The sequence below is a fragment of the Dipteris shenzhenensis genome, chromosome 12 (assembly GCF_047967505.1).
Source record: "Dipteris shenzhenensis isolate YYH24624 ecotype China chromosome 12, Dip_SZ_1.0, whole genome shotgun sequence".
Taxonomy (NCBI): Eukaryota; Viridiplantae; Streptophyta; class Polypodiopsida; order Gleicheniales; family Dipteridaceae; genus Dipteris; species Dipteris shenzhenensis.
This window is the reverse complement of record NC_141607.1, coordinates 39,569,540-39,596,404: the sequence shown is the minus strand read 5'-3', so window position 1 is coordinate 39,596,404 and position 26,865 is coordinate 39,569,540. Positions and strand designations below refer to the sequence as shown.

The following is a 26,865-nucleotide window of genomic DNA, read 5'->3' as shown; positions in this document are numbered from 1 at the left end:
ATGGATGGGGTACTAAGACGGGCCATTGATGCAAATGAAGTGCCTAAGGTATTGAAGCATTATCATGATGGATTTTGTGGAGGCCACTATGCCAGTGACTATACAGCTAAGAAGATTTTACATGCTGGATACTATTGGCCGACCTTGTTCAAGGATGTCACTTTGTATTGCAAAACCTGTGAACCATGTCAATTCTTTGGTAGGAAGGATTTGCGTCCCGGGCAACATCACCCAGTGATGTCCATCCATCCGTTTCAGAAGTGGGGAATAGATTTTGTCGGGCCCTTGCCCATGACTGCCCGCAAAAAGAAGTATCTTTTGGTAGCCACTCAGTATGTCACTAAGTGGGCTGAAGCTATCGCCCTCCCTGCTGCAAATGGCAAGGCAGTTTCAAATTTCATATTTGAACGTATCTGCACAAGGTTTGGGACACCCATGGAGATAGTATCTGACCATGGGAGTCCATTCTTAAATGAAGCAGTGGAGTTACTCATGGATCGCATGGGTATTGATCATCACACTTCTAGCATCTATTATCCAGCATCCATGGGTCAAACAGAGCGGACCAATGGCCTCCTTTGTAAAACCATGGGAAAAATGGCCGCAGGGAATAGGAGCCAATGGGATCAAAAGGTCACTGAAGCAGTGTGGGCTTACAACATCACTCATTAAACATCTACAGGTCACACTTTTGAGTTGGTGTATGGTACTAAAGCAGTTTTACCACTAGAGATAGAGATTCCGGCCTTGAGATTGGCACAAGAACAGAGGATGACAGAAGATGAACATGTAGAGGCCAGATTGGTACAACTTGAGAAGTTAGATGAAACCCGATGCCTTGCACTACACCAAACAGAGATCCAAAAGAATCGACAAAAGGCCCGATTGGATGCTAAGATTCGCAAGGGATGGGAAAGACACTTTGCTGAGGGGGATGTTGTGCTATGCTTTGATAACAGATTGGACCACCAAATGGATACGAAGTTTCTGCCACTGTGGGCTGGTCCATACAAAGTCATCAAAGAACGTAGCAATGGGTCTGTACAAGTTCAGGAGCTGCATGAACCATATGGCAAGAAGGTGATCAACAAGCGTTACCTCAAGCCTTTCTTTGTGCGTGATGGACCCAGGCATGGAAATGCTGTGCATTCCCTGCCTGGGGGGGGGAACTGCTATGGATAAAATTGTCTAAGGAAAAAGGCATTAATATGTATGTGTGTTTGTATATGTGGCAATAGTATAATAGAATATGTTGTGCATAGGTCCCAAGGTTGAGGTGGCAGGGCATGACCATGTGCCACCCTTCCATGTAAGAGGACCCATAAGGTGTGTTGTACATAATCCATGATAGTAATATTATAAAATGCAAGGTGGCATGGCTCCTCCATGTGCCACCCCTCCACCTAGGCTGCATTTAGTGAGATATGGCTCAAAGTCCATGGGAGAAGCAATATAATTTAGGTGGAGATGGCTATTATATTGAGTTATTCCCTCCATATGGGATAGGCCCATGTGGGGGAGGTATAGAAGGTCCAAGAGAGCAGGTTAAATAATGGGGAAAGTAGGATGAGGTGGCAAGATTCCTTGTGCCAACCCTCCACTTGTCCTCCTAGAGGTTTGAACATATTATAAAATTGGAAAGAGACCAAGGGAGTATCATAGACTTGAGATATGGGGCTTGATTTATGTGGAAAATTGAGGCAAAGGGTTGTCACACACAATTGAGAGTGCGTAACCGCCTAGCCCACATGGGAGACTTTTCCACACCCACCATGCATGTGGGAGGATACATTAATGGGGAGAGACCCCCTCTTTTGGCTATAAAAGGAAGGGGCTATTCCTTGATGAGACACGCTCATTCTTGTAAAGCCACCTAGCTAGTATTTTGATATTTCCCTCTCATCCCTTCTTTCAAATAAAGTATGGTTCTCTTCCCTTGATGTCTACATCTCAACATTCCTCCTCCTATCTTGTACATGCTTCTCTTCCCCCTCTCCTTTTCCCCTTGTGTCATAGTCTCTCACTTCCTTCCCTCCAGTTCTAATTCCTTTTTCCCTCCTATGACAACCCTTCGCCCTCATGATCTCCTTTTCTCTATGGCCCTTGAGCGTTGCCATGCTTAGCCTCTAGCCTCTGGTCTCGATTTCTTTTCCGGCTAATAACACACACACACACACACACACACAATTGTAGCTAGATAGATAGATAGATAGATAGAGAGAGAGAGAGAGAGAGAGAGAGAGAGAGAGAGAGAGAGAGAGAGAGAGAGAGAGAGAGAGAGAGAGAGAGGGGAGGAGGGAGGGGGGGTTTATCAAATGACTAATGACACTATCTCTTGAAATGCACATCTCAACACACACATGCACACACAAAACCATAGCTAGAGGTGTTAACACGTACACACATAATCTCTCTCTCTCTCTTTCTCTCTCTCTCTCTCCATCTCTCTAAAAATGGCACATACACTTCTATGCATGCTATAGATAGAGGCTAGAGGCACAAAAATACAAAACTTCAAATGCCACTATCTCCCAAAATGCGTGGAAGACTGGTGCCAGCATGTCCCCTAACTTAAGGAATATGCTAAAATCAGTTAATTAGTTGAAGGGAAAGGAGGGTGTAGCTTATGTGTCTACATGCAAGGTTGCATGATGGCAATTGACCTATAGTAGGGTGCACACTAACTCTTTTCCTTTAGGAAAATCTCTCCTTGCTTGGTCAAATCTACCTTCTTTTGTTCCTCCATTATCTTCATTTTCTTCATCTCCTTTCCTTAAATATTCATGGCCTTTCATCTTCCCCTAGCATCGATCGACCCCTACACCTCTCTTTCTCTCTCTTTCTCTCTTAAAACCACATACAAAAATTCTATAAAAAGCCCCCCCCCAACTCTCTCTCTCTCTCTCAAAATGGCCCGTACATTTCTATGCATGCAATAGATAGAGGGTAGAGGTACAAAAGTGTGTGCTTTTCTACCCAAGCAAGAGAAAGATAAGTGGAAGAAGGGGGGGGGATCTCTCTCTCTCTCTCTCTCTGTCTCTCTCTCTCTCTCTCTCTCTCTCTCCCTCTCCCTCTCTCACAAAAATACAAACACACACACACACACACACACACACACACAAACACACACACAATCTCTCACATACACATATAATCTCTCTCTCTCTCTCTAAAAAATGGAAATCGTGTTGGCCCATGCTTAAAAACCCTCTTGAGGGATGATCCAATGCAACTTTGCATAAAATTTCAAGCAACAATGCATTGAAGTTGTTTTTGAAAATAATAATAAAGCTATTTTTACAACCAAGGAAGAGCAGAGAGCCTTCAAAGAGAGCCATCGAAAAAGCAAGAGAGAGAGCTTTCAAATGGGTGACATTGAACGCAGAAGAAATATAGAAAGATAGGGTGAAGTGGGGGGAGAGAGAGAGAGAGAGAGAGAGAGAGAGAGAGAGAGAGAGAGAGAGAGAGAGAGAGAGAGAGAGAGAGGAGGCGGGCACCCGACACTGGGCACACACTTGGAGATGAGCATGGACTCCATGGAGCATAGATCTTAGAGTCTAGAGATGCGCACGGACAGAGATGAACGAACGTCGAAGAAGAATTGTAGCAGGGCAGAGCACAGAGCAGCATTGGGAGCATAACGTCGAAGTGAAAGGATTCAAATAACATGAGTGGAGCATTGGGAATCAATACTTAGAAGTGAAAGATTACAAAAAACTATATATTCAACTTATCACGCATTTAATATTTTACATAATCATAAGTAGAAACATAATGATTCAATACAATTATTAAAAAAATATGTACATGAAATAATGAAATGAATATCATGAGTAAATGTCGCTCATGTAATATTAAGTAACATTTAACATAATCAGCAAAAACATCATGATTTAACAGCAAAAGCCATGATAGAAAGCTGTAGATAGTTCAAAATGCTATGACATAAATACAGTTCTACACTATAAGTGGGAGCACCGAGTAGCAGGGACCATGGACCATGGAGAATAAAATGATGGAGTACGAACTGGAGCAGCACGGAGGGACGGAGGGCCAACTAGATTCCTGGATGAACTTCAAAGGTCTGTGTGTTGTCGAATGTGCAGTGGTTGGAGGTGAGTACAGAGACGGGACATCAAGACTCATGGTAATGTAGGCTGGCCACTGGAGCTACTGGACCACTAGAGCTATAGCGAGCTGATAGCCTAGGATAGCACTAAGTGGGCAGAATGGAGAGGGAGCTGTAGAGGACAGCAGCGCGTTGTGTGCAGAATGTGAGGAGGGAGCGCGGAATGCGAGCATTGGGTGGAGGAGTCAAGGTCCAAGGACACTGGACTACTATGTGCAGTCTGTGAGGAGGGAGCTATGTGAGAGGGTGGAGGGTGCACAGCCGAAGAGCAGTGGGAGGTGCGAGCTGTGTGAGGGTGGTGGAGGGTGCGCAGCCCAATGTGGAGGGTGGCGGCGGCATTGATTGCTGTTCATGGTTCTGACCCTCTCTCTTAGAGAATTTTGAAATTCCCTCCTCCCTCCCCTCGTGGCATGTGGTAGGTTTGCTCTCCCTCCCCTCACTACACGTGGTAAGGTACGTCCCTCTCCCTCCTTAAGATAAGTATAGATTATCACCATTGGATTATTGATTATCTTGGCTACAACCAAAAAATGGAAAATGCAATAAATGAATGTTTAAGTTGCATTCCATCTTTTCCCCTCTATGGGATATGTTGTGGAAGGGTAGGAGGACATTGTGTGTGTAGGTTAAAGAGAAACCCTCGTGCTCTCAAAAATGCTTCAAGGAATCACTATTTAAGGCCAGATACTTATTTATATAAGCATGATGGGGAGGACTTCACACTCAATGAGAGAAATGCTTATCTCATTATAGATATAAAAAGTGTAGTTTTAAACAAAGGATTTTGGGTCCTCTTTCTTACATATTAAAGGTAGAAATGTGGAGAAGCAAGGATACCACCTTCTTGAATTAACATCTACATATGCTTTCCTTTGAATAAAATTTAGATGGATGCTGTGGTAATGAAATGAACCAATAGAAATGTGGCCATTAGTGTAATCAATGTGAGGATTTGGCATCAATAACATAAAATAAGTAGGACAATGGCCCTTAGTTGACATGTAACGTTTGCCCATGTGTCACCCTTCCATGTCGGTGGACCCAAGTGTACATTATACAAAATATAACCTAATATGACAAGTGGATGATGTAGCAAGGTATGCCCATGTGCCACCCTTCCATATAAATGACCCCATGAAGTCATTAGGAGCAGTGGTGCATGTTAAATGGGCGATGAATTAAAATTTGAGAAGGAATGATGAGGTGCCAACCATCTTTGTGCACCAACCCTCCACTTGTTCATGTGGGTATTTGAAAATTGGGGAAGGGTCCAAAGGGTATCTTAAGGCCTATTCCCACTACCAATCAATGAGCACTAGTTAAGGCTATCAATGGAGTGTTCACATAAGTGTGCATTCCCATTAGCATTTACAAAGTCTAGTTAACTTAAATCTCTTAGCAGCTTGTTAAAAATGCTTGTAAATTAAACCTTTCAAAACAGGTAGTTTAAGACTTCTATGAAGAGAAAGAAGTTGGAATGTAGAAATTTAATGATTAAGGGTAAGCTGAGGTTAATGATTGTAGTGTAGGCCATGGGTAGTTGCCCCTTTGTTTTGGCCAAGTTTTTGTATACAAGTCCTTTTTCATGGGGATTGACCATCCCCCTAATGCAAGGTGGTTATTTATTTATTTATTTATTATAAAAAAAGTTAAGGTTGAGTAGTGGGCATGCCACTTTAAGCAAGAATTTTGTTAACAAATTTTCATGGTCAATAACAAGTCAAACTATGTAACATGGGTACTTGTTCAAAAGGTTTTAAAGAAGAATCTATCTTGACCTTGACTTTAGAGAGTAGAGTTTGGATTGATGAAATAAACCATTTTCTATGACCCCCCCCCAAAATTTTGAGTCAAGACCACTTCATGCATAACATAATGGGTACCAATGGGAATGTAATTCCCTTGTCAAGGTTATCTTTAACTTAACAGAATTAGATTGGTTTTAATACGCGGGACTCTCATACGAGGATGACTCAAGTGTTGGTAAGACATAGTCAGGGTCCTCCCACTCACTTGGTGTCTCCTTGATGATTACTTGGTTTATGGGAGTGATCCGGGGTGGTGGGGGTTATTGTCGTAGAATTGGTAGTGATAATGGAAAAATTTAAGCTCCCATTGGCCCTTGGTTGGTGGGGGGATGTTGTCTCGGTTTTACCCAAATGTAGGTTCTGAGGGTGTTGGTCACCTACAGTCGTGTCATTGCTCATTGTAGCATAGGTGCTCACAAGTGTAGCATAGGTCCTCAGGTCGTGTTCCGGTGAGAGGTGTAGGCTAAAGCATGGAAAGCAAATCTCATGGGTACATGAATGAGAAAGAGGGCTTGATTATAACAATTCATGGAGGCTCTTGCCTCCACGAAAGTTCAAGGGTTTAGAAGTGGATTTCGGATAGGGTTGAGAGAGCTAACTAGAAGTTCCAAGGTTCAGAGGAGGTTGCAGTGTTTAGGAGGAGTGGAGAGCTAGTCTCCTTCGCGGATTCGAGGGGTAAGGGTTGAGGAGGAGGGACAAGGAAGGAGGAGGAAGAGGGAGGAGAGTGGAGGAGGAGGGAGGGAGATGGAGGAGGAGGAGGAGGGAGGAGAAGGAGGCAGGAGGAGGAGGAGGAGGAGGAAGGAGGAGGAAAGAGGAGGGAGGAAGGAGGAGGAGCAGGAGGGAGTAAGAGGAAGCAAACCAAGTTCACTTTGTCTTGGTAAGAGGATCCGTCTTGCTTTCCTTTTTCGAGTTTGGGAGCGAATCTCTGTAGGTAGCACAACCGAAAAGTGCAAGAGTGCACTGCCTCAGATTGCGATGCCCTTCGCGGTGTGGCGAGAGGGTAGTATGTGCTGCGGGCAAGGGCAAAGCCCTTGGTAACATTATTTTTTGATTCGAAGCCATTTCAGGGCTCGTTTTGGTGGCGGAAGTTTTTCGCAGGCACTTAGAAAGGTGCCCTATTTTTGCTGTGCGACCACTGCTTTGCAGGTCGGTGAAAAGTTGTCGCAAAAATTGCATGGTATGCCTATGCGTAGAGATACTGGGAGTGACAGAATCATTCTTATTGCCTGTTGATGCAAAATCTGTTAGATATCAATGCTCCACTCTCGTGTAACTATGCGGAAACCAGCTAACTCTACTTGTAAGCCCCCCATATGAGGAGAAGGCATTTGAGTAGCTCGGTAGGTCCTGGTTTAGTCCTGGTTTAGACACCAGATGGGGGCCATGTGTGGCCTAATGGCTGGATGACTTCAGATAGAGTTGGCACACCGCCAACTAGGCTACATGCAAGTGCTGGAAGGCATCCCTTGACTGACCGCACTAAGGGTAGATGGAGCATTTCCCAGGGCAGCCCACTCTCGGGTTACGGGGCCCGTTTGGAGCCTCAGATGATCTCGGATGGCTCTGGGCCGAATGGAGACCGTAAGTTAGTTGCTTTGTTTTGCGCACCGGTTCTATCGTATGGTCGGTGGCCTATTTCGAGACCGACCCCTAGTCGATCGTTTTGGGCGGTTTGGGTCGGTCACCCGATTGAGCCTAATCAACTACGACTGGTGGCTATATAAGAGCAAGCCCGTGAAGCCCATTTCATCACTGGCTAAAGTAACCCTGATTCCTTAGCATCCAGCCTCCATCTTCTACTATTTCCAGCATGCCATCGAAGCTTTTTTCACAGGAGCGCACGGTTGGGAGGCAGCGCCATCTATTGTATCAGTTCTACAGTAATCAAATTTTTTGATTCTCCATACTATCTTGTTTTCTCTCTTGCATACGAGATCCTGTTATCTGTTGAGCACAGACGTATTATTTTCTTACAAAATCGTCACTAGGAAGTGACTGTGTGGTCAAATACCACTTTCGTCAGTTTTGCAGATTTGCCCTTGTGAGGCAAAAGTTATTGATATCTAGCATAAACGCATTGGTCATGTTAATGTACAATGACTTAAATTAATGCAGGCCCAAAATATTGTTGAAGGATTGCCTAAGTTCAAGGTTGTAGAAATACATAAGGTATGTGAAGCCTGTCAATTTGGAAAACAGGCAAGGAAACCATTTCCTACACATGTTCAAGAGAGTAAGAGGCCATTGGAATTAATCCACTCTGATGTGTGGACTACTAAAGCTACATCTATTGGAGGCTGTCATTATTTTGTCACTTTTATTGATGACTATAGCAGAAAAGTTTGGGTGTATTTTATGAAAAAGAAAAGTGAAGTGTTTGGGCATTATGGTTGAGAAAGAAACAGGCTTACAAATAAAATGCCTAAGGTCAGATGGAGGGGGAGAGCACCTTTCAAATGAGTTTGCAAGGTTTCTTCAAGAGCATGGCATAAAGCAGTAATATTCATGCAGTCATACACCACAGCAAAATGGACTTGCAGAAAGGAAAAATAGGCATATTGGAGAGGTATCTCGTGCTATGATCAATGAAAAAGACCTACCAGATTATTATTGGGCTGAAGCAGTTCCTACAGCAGTCTACATAATGAACAAGACTCCCACTGTAGCAATACATGGCATGAAGCCAGAGGAGAGGTATACTGGTAGGAAACTAGATATTTCTCATTTGAAAGTTTTTGGTTGCATTGCCTATGTTCATGTGCCATATGAGTTGAGATCCAAGTTGGATCCAAAAGCTAAAAAGTGCATCTTTATTGGCTATTCTCTGTAGTAGAAAGGGTATAGATGCTATAACCCTTCTACTCGTAAGTTTACAGTGAGCACAGATGTTATTTTTGATGAGACGAGCAGCTGGTATAAACCAGTAAATGTGATTGATGATGTAAATGCACAAAATGGTACTGCTACACAGAATTCATAGTAGCAATCACAAAATATTAGTGGACCTGTAGTGTCTTCTAGCAGCGGTTCACATACTTCACCACGGACAAGCAGATTGAGATTAGGAGAATCTCCTCAAAGCAATGCAAATAGTGGTATGCAAGTATCACAAAAGGGAAAAGAAAAAGTAGATCAGAGCCCATGGTTAATGTGAATGCAGGTCACTCTTATGTGGATGGTGAATCCAGTGGCTCAGAACAGAGCCTTGATGATGAGTTGGGTATTCCTTCTATTGTTACACCTGGGGTAAGAAAGATAAGGGATGTTTTGAGAGCACATGGTAGTGAGCCTATTTTGCACAGGTCTACCAGAGTTAAGTATCCTATGGATAGGCTGAAATATGATGGATTTACAGCCATTCACTATGCCTATATGGTCAAAGTGATACAAGAACTAGAACCCACTTTTTTTTAGCAAGCCATGGGAAAAGAAAAATTGGGGAGAGCCATGGATGAAGAAATGGATGCCTTGGAAGCAAATGCTACATGGGAATTGGTGCCTTTGCCTAAAGACAAGAATGCAATTGGCTACAAGTGGGTCTAAGGTAAAGCACAGTGCAGATGGTTCTGTGAGCAGATACAAGGCAAGATTAGTTGTCAAGGGGTATGCGCAGACATTTGGCATTGTTTATGAAGAAAAATTTAGTCCAGTTGCAAGGATGGCAACTGTAAGAGCAGTCATTGCTATGGCTACATCAAAGGGATGGTCTTTACATCAGAAGGATGTAAAGAATGCCTTCTTGCATGGTGATTTGCAAGAAGAGGTCTATATGGAGCAGCCACTAGGTTATGTGCATGCTGTTCATCCTGAGTTTGTTTGCAGGTTGAAGAAAGCCTTGTATGGCTTGAAGCAAGCACCCAGAGCATGGTCTGACAAGATAGAACAGTATTTGTCACTATTGGCTTTCAGATTTCCATGGCAGATTTCTCACTTTATGTAAGAAAAATAGAGAAAGGTATGACGCTGCTTGTCATTTATGTTGATGATTTGATCATCACAGGTGATAGTGATGAAGATATCCTTCATGTGAAAATGCTATTGAAGTAGAAGTTTGAGATGAAGGATTTGGGAGAGCTGCGTTACTTCTTGGGCATTGAAGTGATTAGATCCACAAGTGGGATATGGCTCTTGCAGAGGCAGTATGGATTGGACATGCTGTCCAAATATGGGATGACAAGCTATAAGCCTATTTCAGTTCCTTTGGAGCAGAATGTGAAGCTAAGCGCAGATGTAGGTGAGCTTCTAGAAGACCCTACTATGTACAGATGCATGGTAGGAAGTTTGATTTATATGACTATTACCAGGCCAGATTGGAGCTATGCTATTGGGTTGGTAGGTCAGTTTATGCAGGCTCCAAGGAAATCGCATTTGGATGCAGCTAGATGCATATTGAGGTATGTGAAGTCCACATTACAGTATGGACTATTTTATGAGACTGGGGTTCAGATATAGTTGCATGGATACACTGATGCTGATTGGGCTGGTAGTATTTCTGATAGACGATATACCAATGGATATGTGTCTCATATGTGTTCTCTTTTAGGAGTGCTGCAGTCACTTAGAGCAGCAAGAAATAGCCTACAGTTGCCTTGTCCAAGCACAGAGGCTAAGTACACGGGTGCAGCAATGGCTGCATGTGAGGTAGCTTGGTTGCGTAAGCTACTTTATGATATGCATTAGTCTACAGATGAGCCAGTTGTCATTTATTATGACAACATGAGCAGTATACACTTGGCAAATAACCCAGTCTATCATGCTAGAACAAAGCACATTGAGGTGCATTATCACTACGTGCGAGAGAAGGTTCTAGTAGGTTTTATTGATCTAGTTTATGTCAGCACAGAGGATCAGGTAGCTGAGATATTCACGAAGGCATTGGGTGCAGAGAAGCTGAGCAAGTTCAGAGACCTGCTTGGTATGCAGGAATTGGGATTGAGCTCGAGGGGGGGTGTTGAGATATCGACCTCCACTCGTGATATGCCAGGGTGACCGTTGTGCATTTATGTCACCAACTTGTTAGATGTAGATGCGGTTGGTACACCGCCCATGAATAATAGCTGGATGACAGCTATCTTTATATACTCTAGTTAGTGGCTCAGTTAGTATGCCACCTAGGTTAGCTGAGTTTGGTTTGAGACCCACATATTGTTGAGAGATATGGTGCCATGAGCACATGTAGAGCAAAGGTATGAGCAAAGGGTAAGCTGCCACATGGCATGGAGGAGATATCCCACATGTGAGCAAGCAAAATGGATGTAAGTACCCTCACCTATAAAAGGGAGGTTCATTTGAAGTAATATCAATCAAGCACTTTGCACTATCTCAAGATTCTCTTTATGAGTCCAAGCTAATCTATCTTGGAACCTAATTGACTTGAGATACATGTCATGAGCACTCTCTTCATCATGTTTCCACACAGGTTTCATCCACCTTAGAGTGCTCCATAGATCCTGAGGCACACATGTTTTGTCATGGTATCAGAGCATAGGTTTAGCTCTCCTAGTTTAGCTGATTAGTAGTTCACTAGGATTGCTTCCATTCCTAGATTAGTTGTAGGCATGCCTTAGAAGCACATGTTTTCTCTTAGGTTAGTTTTAGTTTTAGATTGAGAGAATTCCGTCCATGAAAACTTGAGATATTTCTGTTCTTGTGAGTGCTAGATCAATTTCTTTGGTTGTGAGAGAGAGAGAGAGACAGATTTATGTTCATGCCTCTTGAGTGATTGTTCATGTTAGGGATTTGCTAAGAGATCCTCTGTTTGGGAGAGATTTGAGAGAAAAGGAAGAGAGAGCCTAAAACTCTACCTACACCCACCTCCAAGCAAATGCCTCTCAAAAAAGATCACCTCCTGTAGAGACGTATGTCTCACTCCAATGACTGAGAGCAACCGCCTCTACTCAGCCAGGCTACTCTTTACCAGTTGCTTCTGTAGATCGGACAACAGTTCCAAGATGCCCACGCTCCAAGAAAAATGGCACATGCAACAGATCGGTCCAATGCCTACTACGAGCTCTGCCAACCGAACAGGCAGCCAACGACGCTTGACGCTGCAGTAGCAGTGGTAGTGTCTTCTACGACTTAGGCAAAGCTCCAGGAAGGTGACAATCGATATTGAGAATGGAATTGCGATACTGTTGATGCAACGAGAACTCTGATGAGGGTCGCCTACAAGTTCTTAAGGAGAGCTGCATCAAGAAAGGAAGCGAGATGGAGTTGTGGAAAAGCTGAAGCAGTCCATCAACGAGCTCTTATGAGCGCCTCTCAACAGTCGCAATAGACGGCTCACAGCAGCCTCTCCATCAAAGAGCTCCTTCCCGGGGCTACAGCCTCGACCTTATGCTCTAGAGAGCCATAGCCAGCTCCATCCAAACAGTGGCTCCAACAACGATGGATCTCTCCATCTCTGAGCTTCGGCTCACGCCCGCTAGCCTCAGCCCAACCACAAGCAACACCTCCATAGCCAACGCCCACGATGACCAAGACCACACAGCTGCAACACAACTTACAGGAAGAAGGAATTTCAGGGACGAAGATCGAGGCAGAGTGAAAGTACCAAAGAAGGAGCAGATAAGGCACAGATACGGCAACGAGGCGTAGGGAGACGAAAACACAAATGTTTTCTCCACGTCAGCATCTCGTTGCCTGACACGTGGCAGGATTGAGTTTTACCATGGTTGAATATCTTAAACCTTAGTTAAGTGTATGGTTAAATTAACTCACTTACTAAGCCATGGTTAGGGTTGGTTAATATGCCACATCACCTACAATGCCACCTAATCACATAACCCCTTGTTAAGCACAGTTTGAATTCTGCATGTGAATCCCTATGCCACATCATCAAAGGTCCTCTTCTTCACAAAAGCTTCAACAAGGTGTAACTTGCAATCCAGGAAGAATTTGCACATGCTCCAAAAAGGAAAATTGATTGTCTTTTCGAGCTCTACGCGCCTATTGGATCAGAATCATTGTTAGCAATTAGACACTACCATTGAAGCAAAATAAAGCTCATGGTAAGACCTTTGCAACAAATGGAAAAGCAAAGCATGAATGCACACATCATTGTCAGAAGCAAGCTGAAAGCACAAGTGCATGAGATGACCATAGTAGGAAGCATGGCATCCACACACAAAGCATCAAGGCACATGGAAGAACAAAGCATCATGCATGAAGTTACACAAAGAAGAAGATTTCAGATTGAAGAACCAGCAGGTCAACTACGTGGAATCATCATCAAGCCATGAGCAGAATGACAGAAATAACATGTATTGAAAAGCAAAAACCTTGCCAACCTTGCCTATTATGTTTTGTAATCAAACCTGACCACCTGAGAGTAGCTATGAAAGCACCCAGGGGAGGTATTGACATGTAAAAGCCACACTTGACCACCTTAAGTAGCAATGCATGCACTAAGGGGAGGTGATGGATTTGTAACTCACATCTGACCACCTTGCAGTAGCCAAAGGATTATGGCACCAAGGGGAGGTGTTGAGATATATGGTGCCATGAGCACATGTAGAGCAAAGGTATGAGCAAAGGGTAAGCTGCCACATGGCATGGAGGAGATATCCCACATGTGAGCAAGCAAAATGGATGTAAGTACCCTCACCTATAAAAGGGAGGTTCATTTGAAGTAATATCAATCAAGCACTTTGCACTATCTCAAGATTCTCTTTATGAGTCCAAGCTAATCTATCTTGGAACCTAATTGACTTGAGATACATGTCATGAGCACTCTCTTCATCATGTTTCCACACAGGTTTCATCCACCTTAGAGTGCTCCATAGATCCTGAGGCACACATGTTTTGTCACATATATGGTTCATCTATTCCTTTTGTACTTAGAGAGAGTTCTTTTGGCTTTCACAACTAAGAAGAGGAAAACGGTTTTCAGCCTCCACCTTTGTGTGTATTCCCCCATTGTGTATGTGAGAAAGTTGCAAGTGAGACTCCTTACCTCTCTCCCACTCTCTTCACAATGGTGAGGTCCCCACTTTGTGGATTTACACCATGGTTGGCCTTGCCATGATGTCTCCACCATGCAATATGAATCTATTTTAGTGGGGTGAACTAGTTTAGCCGGAGAAGGTCCCCAGGCCATACTCTATAATCTTCTAGAAGAAGCTGCACAAACTGAATTCTAAGAGGCACCCTAGTTCTCAAGAACTATTCAAACCAATGGTGGGGTGCCAAAGGGTTGCATAATCACCCTTACCAACTCATGGGTAGCTTCCTCAATCTCTATAATCTATGTGCATGTGCTTGTTGTTGTGTTTCTACCTCCACGAGGAGACATCTGCATGTCCCAAAGGACTTGGGTGGCCCACTATCCCATTGTGCCCAATCAATGTATGTCGCGGGATGAGGATAACAACCTCCTAACGTTGCACCTCTGAGTGCAAAATGACTGGCTCTTTTTCCAATTTATGAGCCTAAGGTTTGTGTGTGACGAACGTACTATACAAGTGCACTAGTTACCCCAACTTTGCTCGGTATCGTAGAAGATTAGGGACCGTAGGCATATGACTCAAATCTCCACTATTGGATAAAAACCAAATTTATCCATCTATTCTATAAGCATAGCACCTTGGAGTGAGTCTAATATCTTAGTCAATCATTGTCAAGCAAGTCCCTATCTTTTACATTGTTTCAAGATGTTCCTTCTCTCTGGGTGACCTCCTTACAATCAAGTTAAATATGACTTATTCAACTTGTTTTTTGTTCTAAATAGTTGGATTCATATATTATATGCGTTCACTATCGTGAACCTTCTTTGAGAAATTATTTTTCATCTTCACATTTTTTTGCAATAATTCATATTCTCCAGAAAACAATCTTACACAACAATTTTCTTGCAATAATTTCATGTCCTCCAAAAAATAACCTTATCAAATCTTATTATAGACCCCTATATTTAGATCAAGAGCATCTTGATGTCTACATATGGAGAAGAATGCTTAGGTGAGTGATGAGTCTCCCCATGTGTTTCTCTCCTAGACCATGCAAATATGTATGACACTGACACATACTTTTATCTATTAGGCCTTCAAACATGTGGGTACCATTCATGCCCTATTTTGTGGTGATTGATTAAAGGCACAATACTCTCATGATATTTGAAGGTCATATATGAAATTCATATTCAATACTCCCACATGACCATCTTGAATGTGATGGGATGATTGGTCTCAAATGACCTACCTTAAAGGCCAAATATTGGCTAGAGGCATGGACAATTGATGGAGTGTGTCTCCTACCCAAGTTGAAGATCCTATTGGTATTCCACAAGCTTCTTTGTTAGGGACATTGCAAATCAATCACCACTTAGATCCTATGCATATCTTCAAGGATGTGAGATGTGCCATTTGGGAACATTCTATTGGTAAGAAGGACATGAGGGGAGCATGAGAAAGCTTGAGAGAAAAGGACACAATGACCAGAAAAGAAATGGTAATAGAGTTGTGCTTTTGAAGGTGCCATGGATCTTCACCAATATGGAAGAGACATTGGCCACTGGGGCACATGCATTACCCAAAGGGGGATTTTACAGAGGTTAATAAGCTTAGTGGCCTAAAGTCTCATGATTCACATAAGGTTATTTGTATTTTGATTTGGTATGTCATAATGACAAAGTCTGCATAAGTTCATACAGGTTTCTTTGTCTTTTGATTTGGTACGTCATAATGACAACTCTAAATCCTTATCAATCGATTGCTTTTATAAGCTTTAATTATAACTTCTCAATGTAGGTGACTTTGTAAGTATAGGTAATTCTCCCAATTGCAGTGAAAATATGCATATCAAAAAACATCAAGGAAGCCATCTACATCATTGGTGGCATCACCAGGTATGATTATTTACCATCATCCCATATCATTTTATTAAATTCATATACACTTGATGAATATACTATTCCATTATATACACTTGATGAGTATACTATTCCAGTATTATTTTTCCATGTGGAAAGGATGGATATGAAATCATATCTCCTTATCAAGAATTGATAAGAATAGGTGGACACTATCAAAGTATTGTGCTTGTTTGATAGGAAGCTTCCCTCAAGGTTATGACAATCTAGGCACATGTGCTTCTACATATGGTACATCAGGTAGCCATTGCAAGAGTAGCTCATAATCATTGGGGATCTTTTCCTTGAATAGGTTATTAAAACCTAGGTAAAAAAGGGTTTGCTGTTGAGTGATTGGTATATATCCCTAAGTTCCTTATGTGCATGGATCTTGGTATGCCACTTTTTTTGCATAATAACGCGAAAAGGCCAAACGATACAGAGAAACTATAAAGAGCACATTTCAACAATGCTCTCACAATGTCTAAATATGAACTAGTGGTTATTGTAGGCATAAAAATGGGCCATTGTAGTAAGATTATCAATCACTTCAAAGATAGTATCATGGCTAGTCTAAAATTTAGGTAAGCCAGTAGAGTAAAGTCCATAAAAAGACACTCCCACGTTATATTAGTTATATCTAAAGGGTTGAATTTTTGGGGGTTTACTCAGAAAAAGGTCCATCCAAAGCTTCATGACCATTGGACGCATACACATTTTGTATAAGCATACTAAAGGACCATGCTTTTCTCATGAATGGCATGTCAAATCATTCACTAGGAGAATCTCTTCACCAAGCTTAATATAATGGGGAGAAAGTAATTGAATGAGAGTGGTAGTTTGCAAGGGGCTATGATTTACGTCTTTATTACTTCTTAATTTCATCCTTATTTTTATGTGCTTAAGGACCATGGCATCCATTTTTCTAATGTAAATCCTCATTACTTCAATGCTTCTTCATTGTATTCCAAAAGCATATAGCATTGTTGTCATATGGACAACACTTCTACATGATGGTCTCTGAATGTTGATGATCTACATCTCTTTTTTCTTTACCAAATCTCCACCCTTGAGACACATGGTAGTATTAATTTTTGGTCCCTTTACTTCTTCTAAGGTATTCTCATTTCTCTCTTAAGGACTTCGCACTACATGATGCCATCTGCTTGTGAATCTATGAATTACAAGAGGTTGAAGGTAAAGAGAACCACATCTAAATGGAAGGGTAAGTCTAAGAGTTGGTACTGTAGTTATGCAAAACAACAAGCCTTTTCTGATTTTTTGTGTAATAGCATGAATTTATATGGTTGTGGAGACTTCTTTATAAAATAGTTATACACTGCCAATCAGTAAAGCTTGGTAAGACCACTCTAATGGCTTTGCATGATGTAGTAGAGAAGTTTATGGGTGTTGGATCCCATACGTGGCAATCTAAAATAATGTATTTACTCATGTGCAAGAATTTGTGGGGATTAATCAAGGGACGTGACACACAAGAAACTCTAGAAGATGAATGGGAAAGAAGAAATGAAAAGGCAATTGGCTATATAGCCTACAACCTTGGTGATGAAGTTATGCATCACATTGATGGTATCCTTCATGCCAAGCATGCATGGTAAGGGTTAAATAAGGTATTTGGCATGGATGTACAACACTCAAAATTGTTGATACAACTCTATAATCTCAAATATGACCCAAAGGAAGATTTTACTAGTCATCTCAACAAGTACAAATAAAGATCTTACTAGTCATCTCAACAAGTACCAATGAATATGGCAACAATTGGCAACTCTATAATCTCAAATATGACCCAAAGGAAGATCTTACTAGTCATCTCAACAAGTACAAATGAATACGGTAACAATTGGCAATCTAAAAAATGCTCTTGATGATGATGAATCGAAGGCTATTTTGTTTGCTAGTTGTTGTGATGTTGATGGATATAGTACATTTGTTGAAACAGTTGATGGATATAGTACATTTGTTGAAAGATTGTCCAATATACATTGCATGATATTAAAGCATCTCTATTAGAAAGAGAAGGTAAAAACAAGTTAAAGGGGGGCAAAGCTTCCAACTTTGCTCATGATCAAGCATTCAGAAGTACTAAGATAGGTTTCCAAAAGGGAAATCGAAAGGTGAAATGAAGCTCAGTGAAATGACAAACCATGCAGCTATTGTGAAATGACAAACCAAGAATAAGGGCAAACTACAATGCACTATTTGCAAGAAATATGGACATGATGAAAGGAAATGTTACCAAGCTAATCTTGTGAAAACATCACTCCAGAATAATGAGGGTCTTTTTTGAAATTGTTCTTTTGTAGTGAGCTTGCCTTAGGCATCGATGATGTAGCTAAGGAAGCATTGAGAGCATCCTACCTTATGAGGAGGAGCCTATGAGTGTGTGTAAATTCCCACATCATTGTGACACCATAGGCCTATGAGATTGATAGGGGGCTAAGGGGGGGAGAAATTATCATTGTAAGTTCACATTATAGATCTGATGACATTGATATTCGGTTATAACCAGCCTAGTATCAAGGTGGGGTGTTAGAGAGGGTAGAAGAGTAGTAAAAGAGAAGAAAATATGTGATTGGATGAGAGAGTTGTGAGAGAATTTGATTGGACTAAGAAGATAGGAATTTGAGAAAATGACATGTGGATGGGTAGACAATGTACTTTGGCCTATTTAAAGAGGCGTTCTCTAATGGAATGTGATTCACTTGTTTGCTTCTACTTGTTTTTGCTATGCTTCAATAGTTTGAGCCCCTCGAGCCTTAGTTTCTCTAATATAATACATCTTAGAATTTGGAATTAGACAATCTAGAATTTTGATTCTTGATGTAAAACGGTTCAAAGAAATCTACAATGGTCCCAATTCTATAGTGAGGAAAGATAGTAATGGCTTGTTCTCGATAGACTCTGCCAAACTCTAGTCAAATGAATGTGATACATTTGTTCTTACTAAACAATGTGAATAGGTATGTACGTATTACGTTCAAACTCACTTTGAAGCATTTGTGTCATGTATTTATTTACTTTAATTAATACTTACATTTTCATAGTAAACATTGGTGGCTTTCATTTAGGTCATTCTAACCCGAGATGGTTGTATGTAGTCCATGTTACCACATGGAATAAAAGATAGAGATAAGGATACGAGGGAGGTGCAAAAGGCAAGGCAATGCATGATGGAGACATTGATGGTTATAAAGAAGATGGGAAAACCACAAATCTAATAATGCACACATTAGGGAAGATGTTGTTATGGAAAAGCAAGATTGGCAATTGTAGAATCAAAGAGGAGCTTGTATGAAAGCTCAATCCTTTGAGTTTGTAAGACATGTACCAAATGCTCCCCATGGACTCTAAAATTACTATACACAATATTGACATGCTCCACCAATATCACATGTACCAATGCCAAATTGTAGACCACATGCAAAAAGAGATGACTTAGTATTTAAATCACTCAACTCTTCTATTCCATTCACAAATTTGTGTATATATATCTATGGATGTAAGGATATATGTATGTATATACAAATATGCGTATGTATGCATGTGTACAAAAGTATGTATGCATGTGTGTATGTATAAAAGTATGTATGCATGTGTGTATGTATGAAAGTATGTATGTGTGTGTGTTTGTATATATGTATGTGTGCATGCATGTATGTATATATGTACATATGCACACATGTATGTATGTATATGTATTGTGTAGGGTTAATTCATATTCTAAGAAGAGAAGGACAAGTAAGTGGGACTCAAGAGAATTGTAGCTTAAAAAGCACAATGCTTTCCAAAATGTCATTCAAAAGTCAATATTGTAAGGAAGGTCCAAAACAAGCACATAGGGGCCCTAGAGCATATGGCGTGTAAGAAGAGATTCTTCAAGAAACATAAATCCATGTTGATCGTGACTTTTATAGAGGCGTGTGGGTTTGTGGTAATGAAGAAATAGTAGGGGTGATATATGATTCAAGGGACAAGAACTTTAAACTGACTTTAGTTTCCTTTAAGTCTATTTGTACCTTTTTTGTTTGTCACACATAAGAATCTTTGGTTATTTATTGGACTCATTAGTATATTATAACAATGATGTGAATGTCTAATTCTATGTGGCAAATGCAAGGATCACGAACATGACGTGCTAAAAGAATCTTAGTCATCACAGATTCCTTGACCAAAAAATTTAAGTCAATCTACTATTTTCTTTTGTAATAAAGGTGCTATATAAAAAATAATGTCTTTAGATGGCTAATGTAAGCAATGATGTGACATGTTTTAAGTATCTCAGTCATCATGGATGGCTTAATTTACCCAAGGTATTAAGTAACTATGAAACGATGGAAATGATCTTGATAGTAGTTCTGGAAGGCATGATATATGCCAAGGCCTATATGTTGCATTCGCATTGCTTGTAGCTTCATTTTCCCATTCTTGTCCTATACTCTCTCCTTTCAATGTACACTTGACATGTAGAAAAAAGAGAGGGCATGAAAATCTATCTTGAATAAGGAGGGAATTATTTTTCTTTCTGTGGGCTATAAGGGTGAGGAACATCCATAACTTCCTTAAAGCTATTAAACCTCAAGCATGGGCATCCTATCATGTACCTATCTTAAGCAAACAAGAGAAGTAAGAAGTTGTGTTTGTTGTTTAGAGGCATAGTTTTCTCTATTGTGAAGGAAAACTTGTAGGAAAAGTAAAGCTTTATAATTGAAGAAAAGTCTAAGGGAAATTATAGATTAATGTAGTGAGATCAATGTGTGCTCAAATGATCAAAATATAGGTCATCGTTTTCTATATTATATATGACTCTTTTAAACTTACCGTTGTTAAAATTCAACTATGGAGCACAAATCCTTTGCTTGTGATTACAAATTTTCTATTATTGGATAATTGATTCAATAAGATTATAGGCATTAGCCCACCACCAATATAGAAGAGTTGATTCCACCAAGGAGTAGCAATTACCTTCCCTAGATCAAATGTATGTCCTTTATTCTCCAAGGAGTATATGTCCTTGCTAAGAGGTTGGCCTGTTATTCCATCACATTGATATAAACGTGCTATTGAGAATCTTTACAACATATGTGAGCAAATCGAACAAGATTTACACAATTTACCAACTATCTTGTCAATAAATTTGTAATATTTTATTCTTCGGTGGCATGATTGTGCAATGGAAGCGTGGGTCTTGTATAGGCGATCATACCTATTTACTAGAGAGCCTATTTACTAGAGAATGAGTGGATAAATCGTTTCTTACCTCTATGTCTCCTATTGCAGAGTGGACAAGGGTGAGGATGTGGACAATGGCATGCTACCATTTACCATCCCATCTCATGCATATATATATACGTGATAGCCTCCAGCCTCCATTGCATATCATGAGGATCTTGATCATACATGGTTCTACTTGTTTGATGTTATAGCCATACCACTACTAATGTAAGACAAAGGCGAAAGAGCATTTAAGTGGGAGATCTATTCTAAAGTAAGGGCTAGGATAGAGGTGTCCACACTAAAATTAGATAGTAGTAAGACCACATAATAAAGTCATTGAGGTTGTGAGGAAATTAGCAAAACTTGTACATTAATGGATAAATTGTAAATTTTCAAATATACCATAGAATTCTTTACAATGGATCAATAAGTTTTTAAATATACAAGGGAATTCTTCGTTCAAAATTTCAAGGATTTGCATAATCTATTGAGTTTTAGTAAACATTGTAGAACTATTTTAAGAAACATGTGAGTAGTCACAAGTTCAAGTTTTGGATATACCTTCGGGTAAACATTTTGGAAATAAGGTCCATAAGTGAACTTTGATGGATGCCTAAAGTGGGATGCGAGTTGAAATGTCAGGTGAGTGGATTCCTATGTTGCTGAGACTCTCCGTGAGCTTGCTCTCTTAAACTATGTGGGATGCATTTATGTTTGTTAGCACTGCCTTCGTATAATGGTAGAAAGTCTTTTGTGAATTGCCGAGACTCTCTGTTGTGAGCTTGCTTTCTTAAACTAGGTGGGATGCATTTGTGTTTGTTAGCACTGCCTCCGTGGTAGCGGTAGAAACTCTTTTGTGAATTTTCACGATAATTTATTTTAAAAAATTCAAGTTGTATGTTCAAGTTGCCATCTATGGAGATCATCCTACAAAAATTTCCTTTTAATAGCCCAATGCCCTTTAAAAAATTATTTCAGTTCTCTTTTGCATCCAAAAGTGCTTACTCTACCACTATACTAGGAACAAGTGCCCACGTGCACTCTTGTTTCCGCATGTGTCTTGCATGGGCAACTTGCTACCATGGCCAAGAAAGAAAATGTGTTGTAGCATGCTCTTGGTGCTTGGTGCAATCAAGTGGGCTATCCCATGGGAGAGTGCTCTCATAGTCACATCAATTGTAGAGAAGCGTTACATCAATGGTTCTCAAGGGTGTGGGAAATAGCACCATGAGGTCTAGAGCATGGAGTGTTATTTCTAGCGTCCACACTCTTCCCCTCTATTTTTTAAAAATATTCCCCTTTATTTTTGAGAAATATTTCCCCAGTATTTCTCCTCTATTTCCCATGGTGCATGGTGCATGTTGTAGAGCATAAGGGAATACCATAGTGCTGCTCGAGATATCAAACTCATGCATGTGTGTGCGCATGCGTGCGCACACACACTTTCCTCAACAACTAAGCTAGGGCCCCATGGGCTACCTATTTCCTCTCCATTAAGGTCATTGGTCGGCTAGTATTAGCCGTTTAATCATGACCCTTTAAATACCAGAAAGCTCCAAAAAAATCCGATAGGGGCTAATTGGAAAATCGAGCTCACTAGATAATAACACATAGGCACTAAAAATAAAGGGCATTTAACAAGTGCAAGGCATTTAAATCTGTAGAGAATAATTAGCCACAAAAAGGCGCATCATCATCAAGAAGACGACTTCCGTTGGCCAAGAGGGCGTTGGGAGGTGATTGCGTTGTGGCAACCTGTAGGTGAGAGATGTGGTGAACCTGCACAAGTGGCACGTTTGAGTCTCCCCTCCTCCCCTCTCTCTCTCTCTCACCCTTGGCACATGTAGCTTTTTTGGGGTGGTTCAGGTAGGGAAGGCAATCGGAAGGCACTCGGCTACCTGACTCATGCAATTGTACTACACAGGCAGGCAAGGTCCGGCAAGAGGGGTATATCCAATAGGGATGCTTCTCTCACCTACCGAGCTTCAGGTTGACATGTGCCCCTGATTCCGATTACTTCCTGTAGGAATCTTCATGTACCCGTGATTCTAGAAATCTTCTTGACGAAATGCTATCGGAAGAGAGACATGTACCCAACCTATCTCCCGTAGAAATGCTCCCCCTCTCTCCCCTTTATCTAGTGGAGTCTTCCTCCACACCATTTCCAATGGATTCCTTTTTGCTTGCTTTTTAAAATCTTGGGCAGGTCTTATGAATGATTAAATATCATTCACTTTGTTAGCACTGCCTGCCAGGGAGAGCTCTAGTTACATTTTTGTTAAACACACACTTTGTTGCCACGTGGGCCTCTTCTATTGTGGTTCTTTCTCTCTCAAACACACTCACTCACACACACTTTCTTTTTTAAAGAACTCTCTCTCTCTCAAGGAGTTTGCAAATCATTCAAACTTTGTTATACGCGGCTTGGATAAGGGGTGTTACAAATTAATCATTCATTCACCTTGACAATTGTTTTACTTTGACACAACCAATTGAAGGCAGTGCTCACGAGTACGACATTCTTCTTGTTGTGAACTTCAAATTGTCTTCGAGAAGCTAACATCTGTCTCTCGAAGAGTTCCATGAATTGCAAGATTCGAATGCATCTCCCATGGAGAACCTCCGCCGCGATAGCTCTGGCCTAGAATCATCAACTTGGGTTGGGCGCACGCATTTCTCGAGGTCCATCTGCTATCGGCTTCATCGTTGCGCTGTTATTCCGCAGCGATCTCTATCTCAACTACATGAATTTATAGAAAATGACATGATCTTCAACAGTCCGAGGGCCTGCGCATCCGGCTCCACTAGACTAGCTCAACAATGTTCCAAAAGCCAGATCGTGCGACGTGCCTGTTCGACAGCAGCTTCTACTACTTCTTCTGCGGACTCACCCGTTGCAAGCAGAAGGGGACGAAACCGTCAATCAAGCTCCGTTTTTCGAACAGGAAGAAGTGATGGCGACAAAGAGAATTACGAGAGTGAGGTCTATGAAGCGGAATTCCCTGGAAGGAAGAATAATCGCGAATCAGATCGAGCTGCTTCTTGGTCGGAGTGCTTTGCGACATCTGGAGGCGAGTATGCAGTGGAGGAGGCCGAAGAATGGATGGTAGATCTGTCGGAATTATTCATAGGACCCAAATTTGCTTCGGGGGCCTACAGTCGCCTATATCTTGGCAAATACAAGGATACCGCTGTAGCTGTGAAAATTCTGAGGCTGCCTGAAAATGACGAGGAGATCGCCAGAAGGCTCGATCGGCAGTTCAGATGTGAAGTCAATGTGCTCTCACGAGTTCATCACCGGAACATCGTGAAGGTGCTTTCCCCACGATGGTGTACTTGCTGGATGTCGCGTTTTGTTGGTGGTCATACACCTAGTTCCTTTTTTTTCTCTCAATGCATAGCTTAAGTCCTGAACGTGTGATTATTATCAATCTGAGGGGGATAGGTATCGCTTTGGGCTCCCTAAATTCCTCTTGAATCTCTTTTCCAGATGTTACTCTGACTTGCTCAATCGTCTGTGCTCTCAATCGTCTGTGCTCCTGTTTACCTCCGCAAGATGAGTGCTCGCTGCAGAAAGCCCTCAATGTTTATCAGTCTTCATAATAAGGAGTACAATAGAAAGGACTGGTGATGTAGTCCCAAGCGGACGAGATAACCGAATTCATTGTCTTACTTTTAATCTGTCGTTATGCTCTTACTGTGAAAGGATATTCCAACCTCCCTCCCCCCGGGGGCATATTCCATAGTACAGGATACAATGAAGTGAAAAACACAGGGTCTTCTTAGTTTGGACGCGGTGCTCTCTTTTAGACGAGTAATCGTAACTTGTTCCTACCTGTGTTCACAATATAGGAGTTTGGGTTCTTTATTTACGTCTTCGTGTAGATACTTAACAGACCAGATGTACTCGGCGTACTGAGAACCACACTCGAGTTTAATCATTTGCACTTCTGATTGCTGTCATTTGATTGAACATTTGTAGATTGAATCTTGTTACGGAGACAATGCTGTGTGTGTTTTTGCAGTTTGTTGGAGCATGCAGAAAGCCTCCTGTATGTTGCATCATCACAGAGTACCTTCCGTTAGGTTCTGTAAGGAGTTTTTTACACAACCAAGGGCCATTCTCCCTTCCACTGGAATTGGTGATCAGCATGGCTCTTGACATTGCCCGAGGCATGGAGTATCTGCATTCACAAGATGTGCTACACCGAGATCTAAAGTCAGACAATCTGCTCATACAGGATGACTTATGTGTGAAGATTACAGACTTTGGGGTGGCTTGTTTTCAGTCGGATATGTCTAGCATGACTGATGGTGTTGGGACATACCGCTGGATGGCACCTGAAATGATCAGCAGTAAGAATTTCTCAAAAAAGACTGACGTATATAGTTTTGGGATTTTAGTGTGGGAGCTTTTGACAGGGAAGATCCCTTTCGAGGGATTGTCGCCTGTCCAAGCAGCCTTTGCAGTCACACACAAGGTATGCTTTGGTGCTGGACGATGTTATAAGATACAATAGCTAGATAGTTTGGGTGAGGCGTCTGATGTGTGCTGCTTTGAGAAAGAAACCCTGATGGGAGGAAAAAGGCACTATATTGGGCGGGGTTTGCATGATCGTTGATGTTATTATTCTAATCTTTGCATCTATTGAATGGGTGCAGCATGCAAGGCCTCCTCTTCCCATGAATTGCCCACGAGCATTGGGAGAGCTAATGTACCACTGCTGGTGTACTGATTCTGACAAGAGACCAACTTTTCCAGAGATAGTTGAAGCACTGAAAGAAATGAAGGAATCATCGCAGTTGGAAGAGAGCATGAGTACATGGCAACACTCTTACAAGCATACAAATATGTTTCTCTGTTGCTTTGCAGGTTGTGTATCGAGGAGTGACCTGAGTCATCTGTTTTGACTTAGAATTTATAACGACAAGGATGGCACAAATCTTACTGTTTTTTTTTTGGATAGGAATGCTTTCAATGTCATAAATCAGTTACCTGATGTGTTATGGTGCAGAAGTTGTGTGGAACAGGGTGTCATGAGCTCTGTACATCTAGTTTTAACCCAGAAGTGAAAACATTCAATTGAAAGAGTGCAACACCTTGGAAATCAATTCTTATCTCTAGGGACATATTCTCAAGTTCTTGCTTCTTGGTTGCTAAAGTGTCAAAGCAGTCTTTTGAGGCTAAAGAAATCTAAGTACAGCCTCCAAAAGTGTCATGAGAGAGAATGGCCTTATGATGTTTGTTGGAAGTCTTTTCCATTACCTAATTTTTCCATCTCTAGCCAAAAATCAAAATCCCAATCAGAAACCTTTGGTTACTAGCTTAAGAAATTTTATATTTCTTAAAAAACAGCCACTTAAAGAACAAATCAGGCCATCTAATAGACACCAATGTGTAGAGGTCAATCACCCCCCCTTCTTCTCCTCAATCCCCACTCCCTTCTTCTCCTCAATCCTTCCCCCCCTTCTTCCACTACCCAAACTTCAGCAACCATGGAAGAAGACCCTTGGAAAAGCTTGAACTTCCAAAGTACAATGGGTGGGGTGATCTAGAAAGGTTCCTTCTACTCTTTGATGTCGCTTGTAGAGTAGGAGGTGATCAATCTAACGAGACTAAAGTTGCTTGGTTCCTTACGGCATTGGTCGGCGAACTCTCTGAATGGTACTTGGATCTTCTAGTAGAGAAACATGCCACATGGGCCATCCTATCAAGCTAATTCAAGCAGCAATTCCAAACCAGCGGCCTTCAAGATGACCTGGCTCTCCATTTGGGCAAGATCGAACAAGGCCGTAGAGAAGAAATTCATAGATATGTGGGCCGAATGAAGCATTGGATTGCC

The 26,865-nt window shown here is 41.4% G+C and overlaps 1 protein-coding gene across 1 annotated transcript; it reads left to right on the top strand.

Moving 5' to 3' along the window:
- The first annotated feature begins 23,542 nt into the window (after positions 1-23,542).
- On the top strand, positions 23,543-26,140 carry LOC147896201 (serine/threonine/tyrosine-protein kinase HT1-like). Its single transcript, XM_087382746.1, has 3 exons — positions 23,543-24,335; positions 25,048-25,503; positions 25,685-26,140. Exons 1-3 carry the CDS (start codon positions 23,634-23,636, stop codon positions 25,931-25,933), a joined length of 1,407 nt encoding a protein of 468 aa, XP_087238872.1. The 5' UTR covers positions 23,543-23,633; the 3' UTR covers positions 25,934-26,140.
- The last annotated feature ends 725 nt before the right edge of the window (positions 26,141-26,865 follow it).

Excerpts from the sequence above, each read along its gene's own strand:
- LOC147896201 (XM_087382746.1), top strand. The coding sequence starts at position 23,634 with ATGGAGAACCTCCGCCGCGATAGCTCTGGCCTAGAATCATCAACTTGG. Across the intron at positions 24,336-25,047 it reads ATCACCGGAACATCGTGAAG|TTTGTTGGAGCATGCAGAAA; the intron begins GTGCTTTCCCCA and ends GTGTTTTTGCAG. Across the intron at positions 25,504-25,684 it reads CCTTTGCAGTCACACACAAG|CATGCAAGGCCTCCTCTTCC; the intron begins GTATGCTTTGGT and ends GAATGGGTGCAG.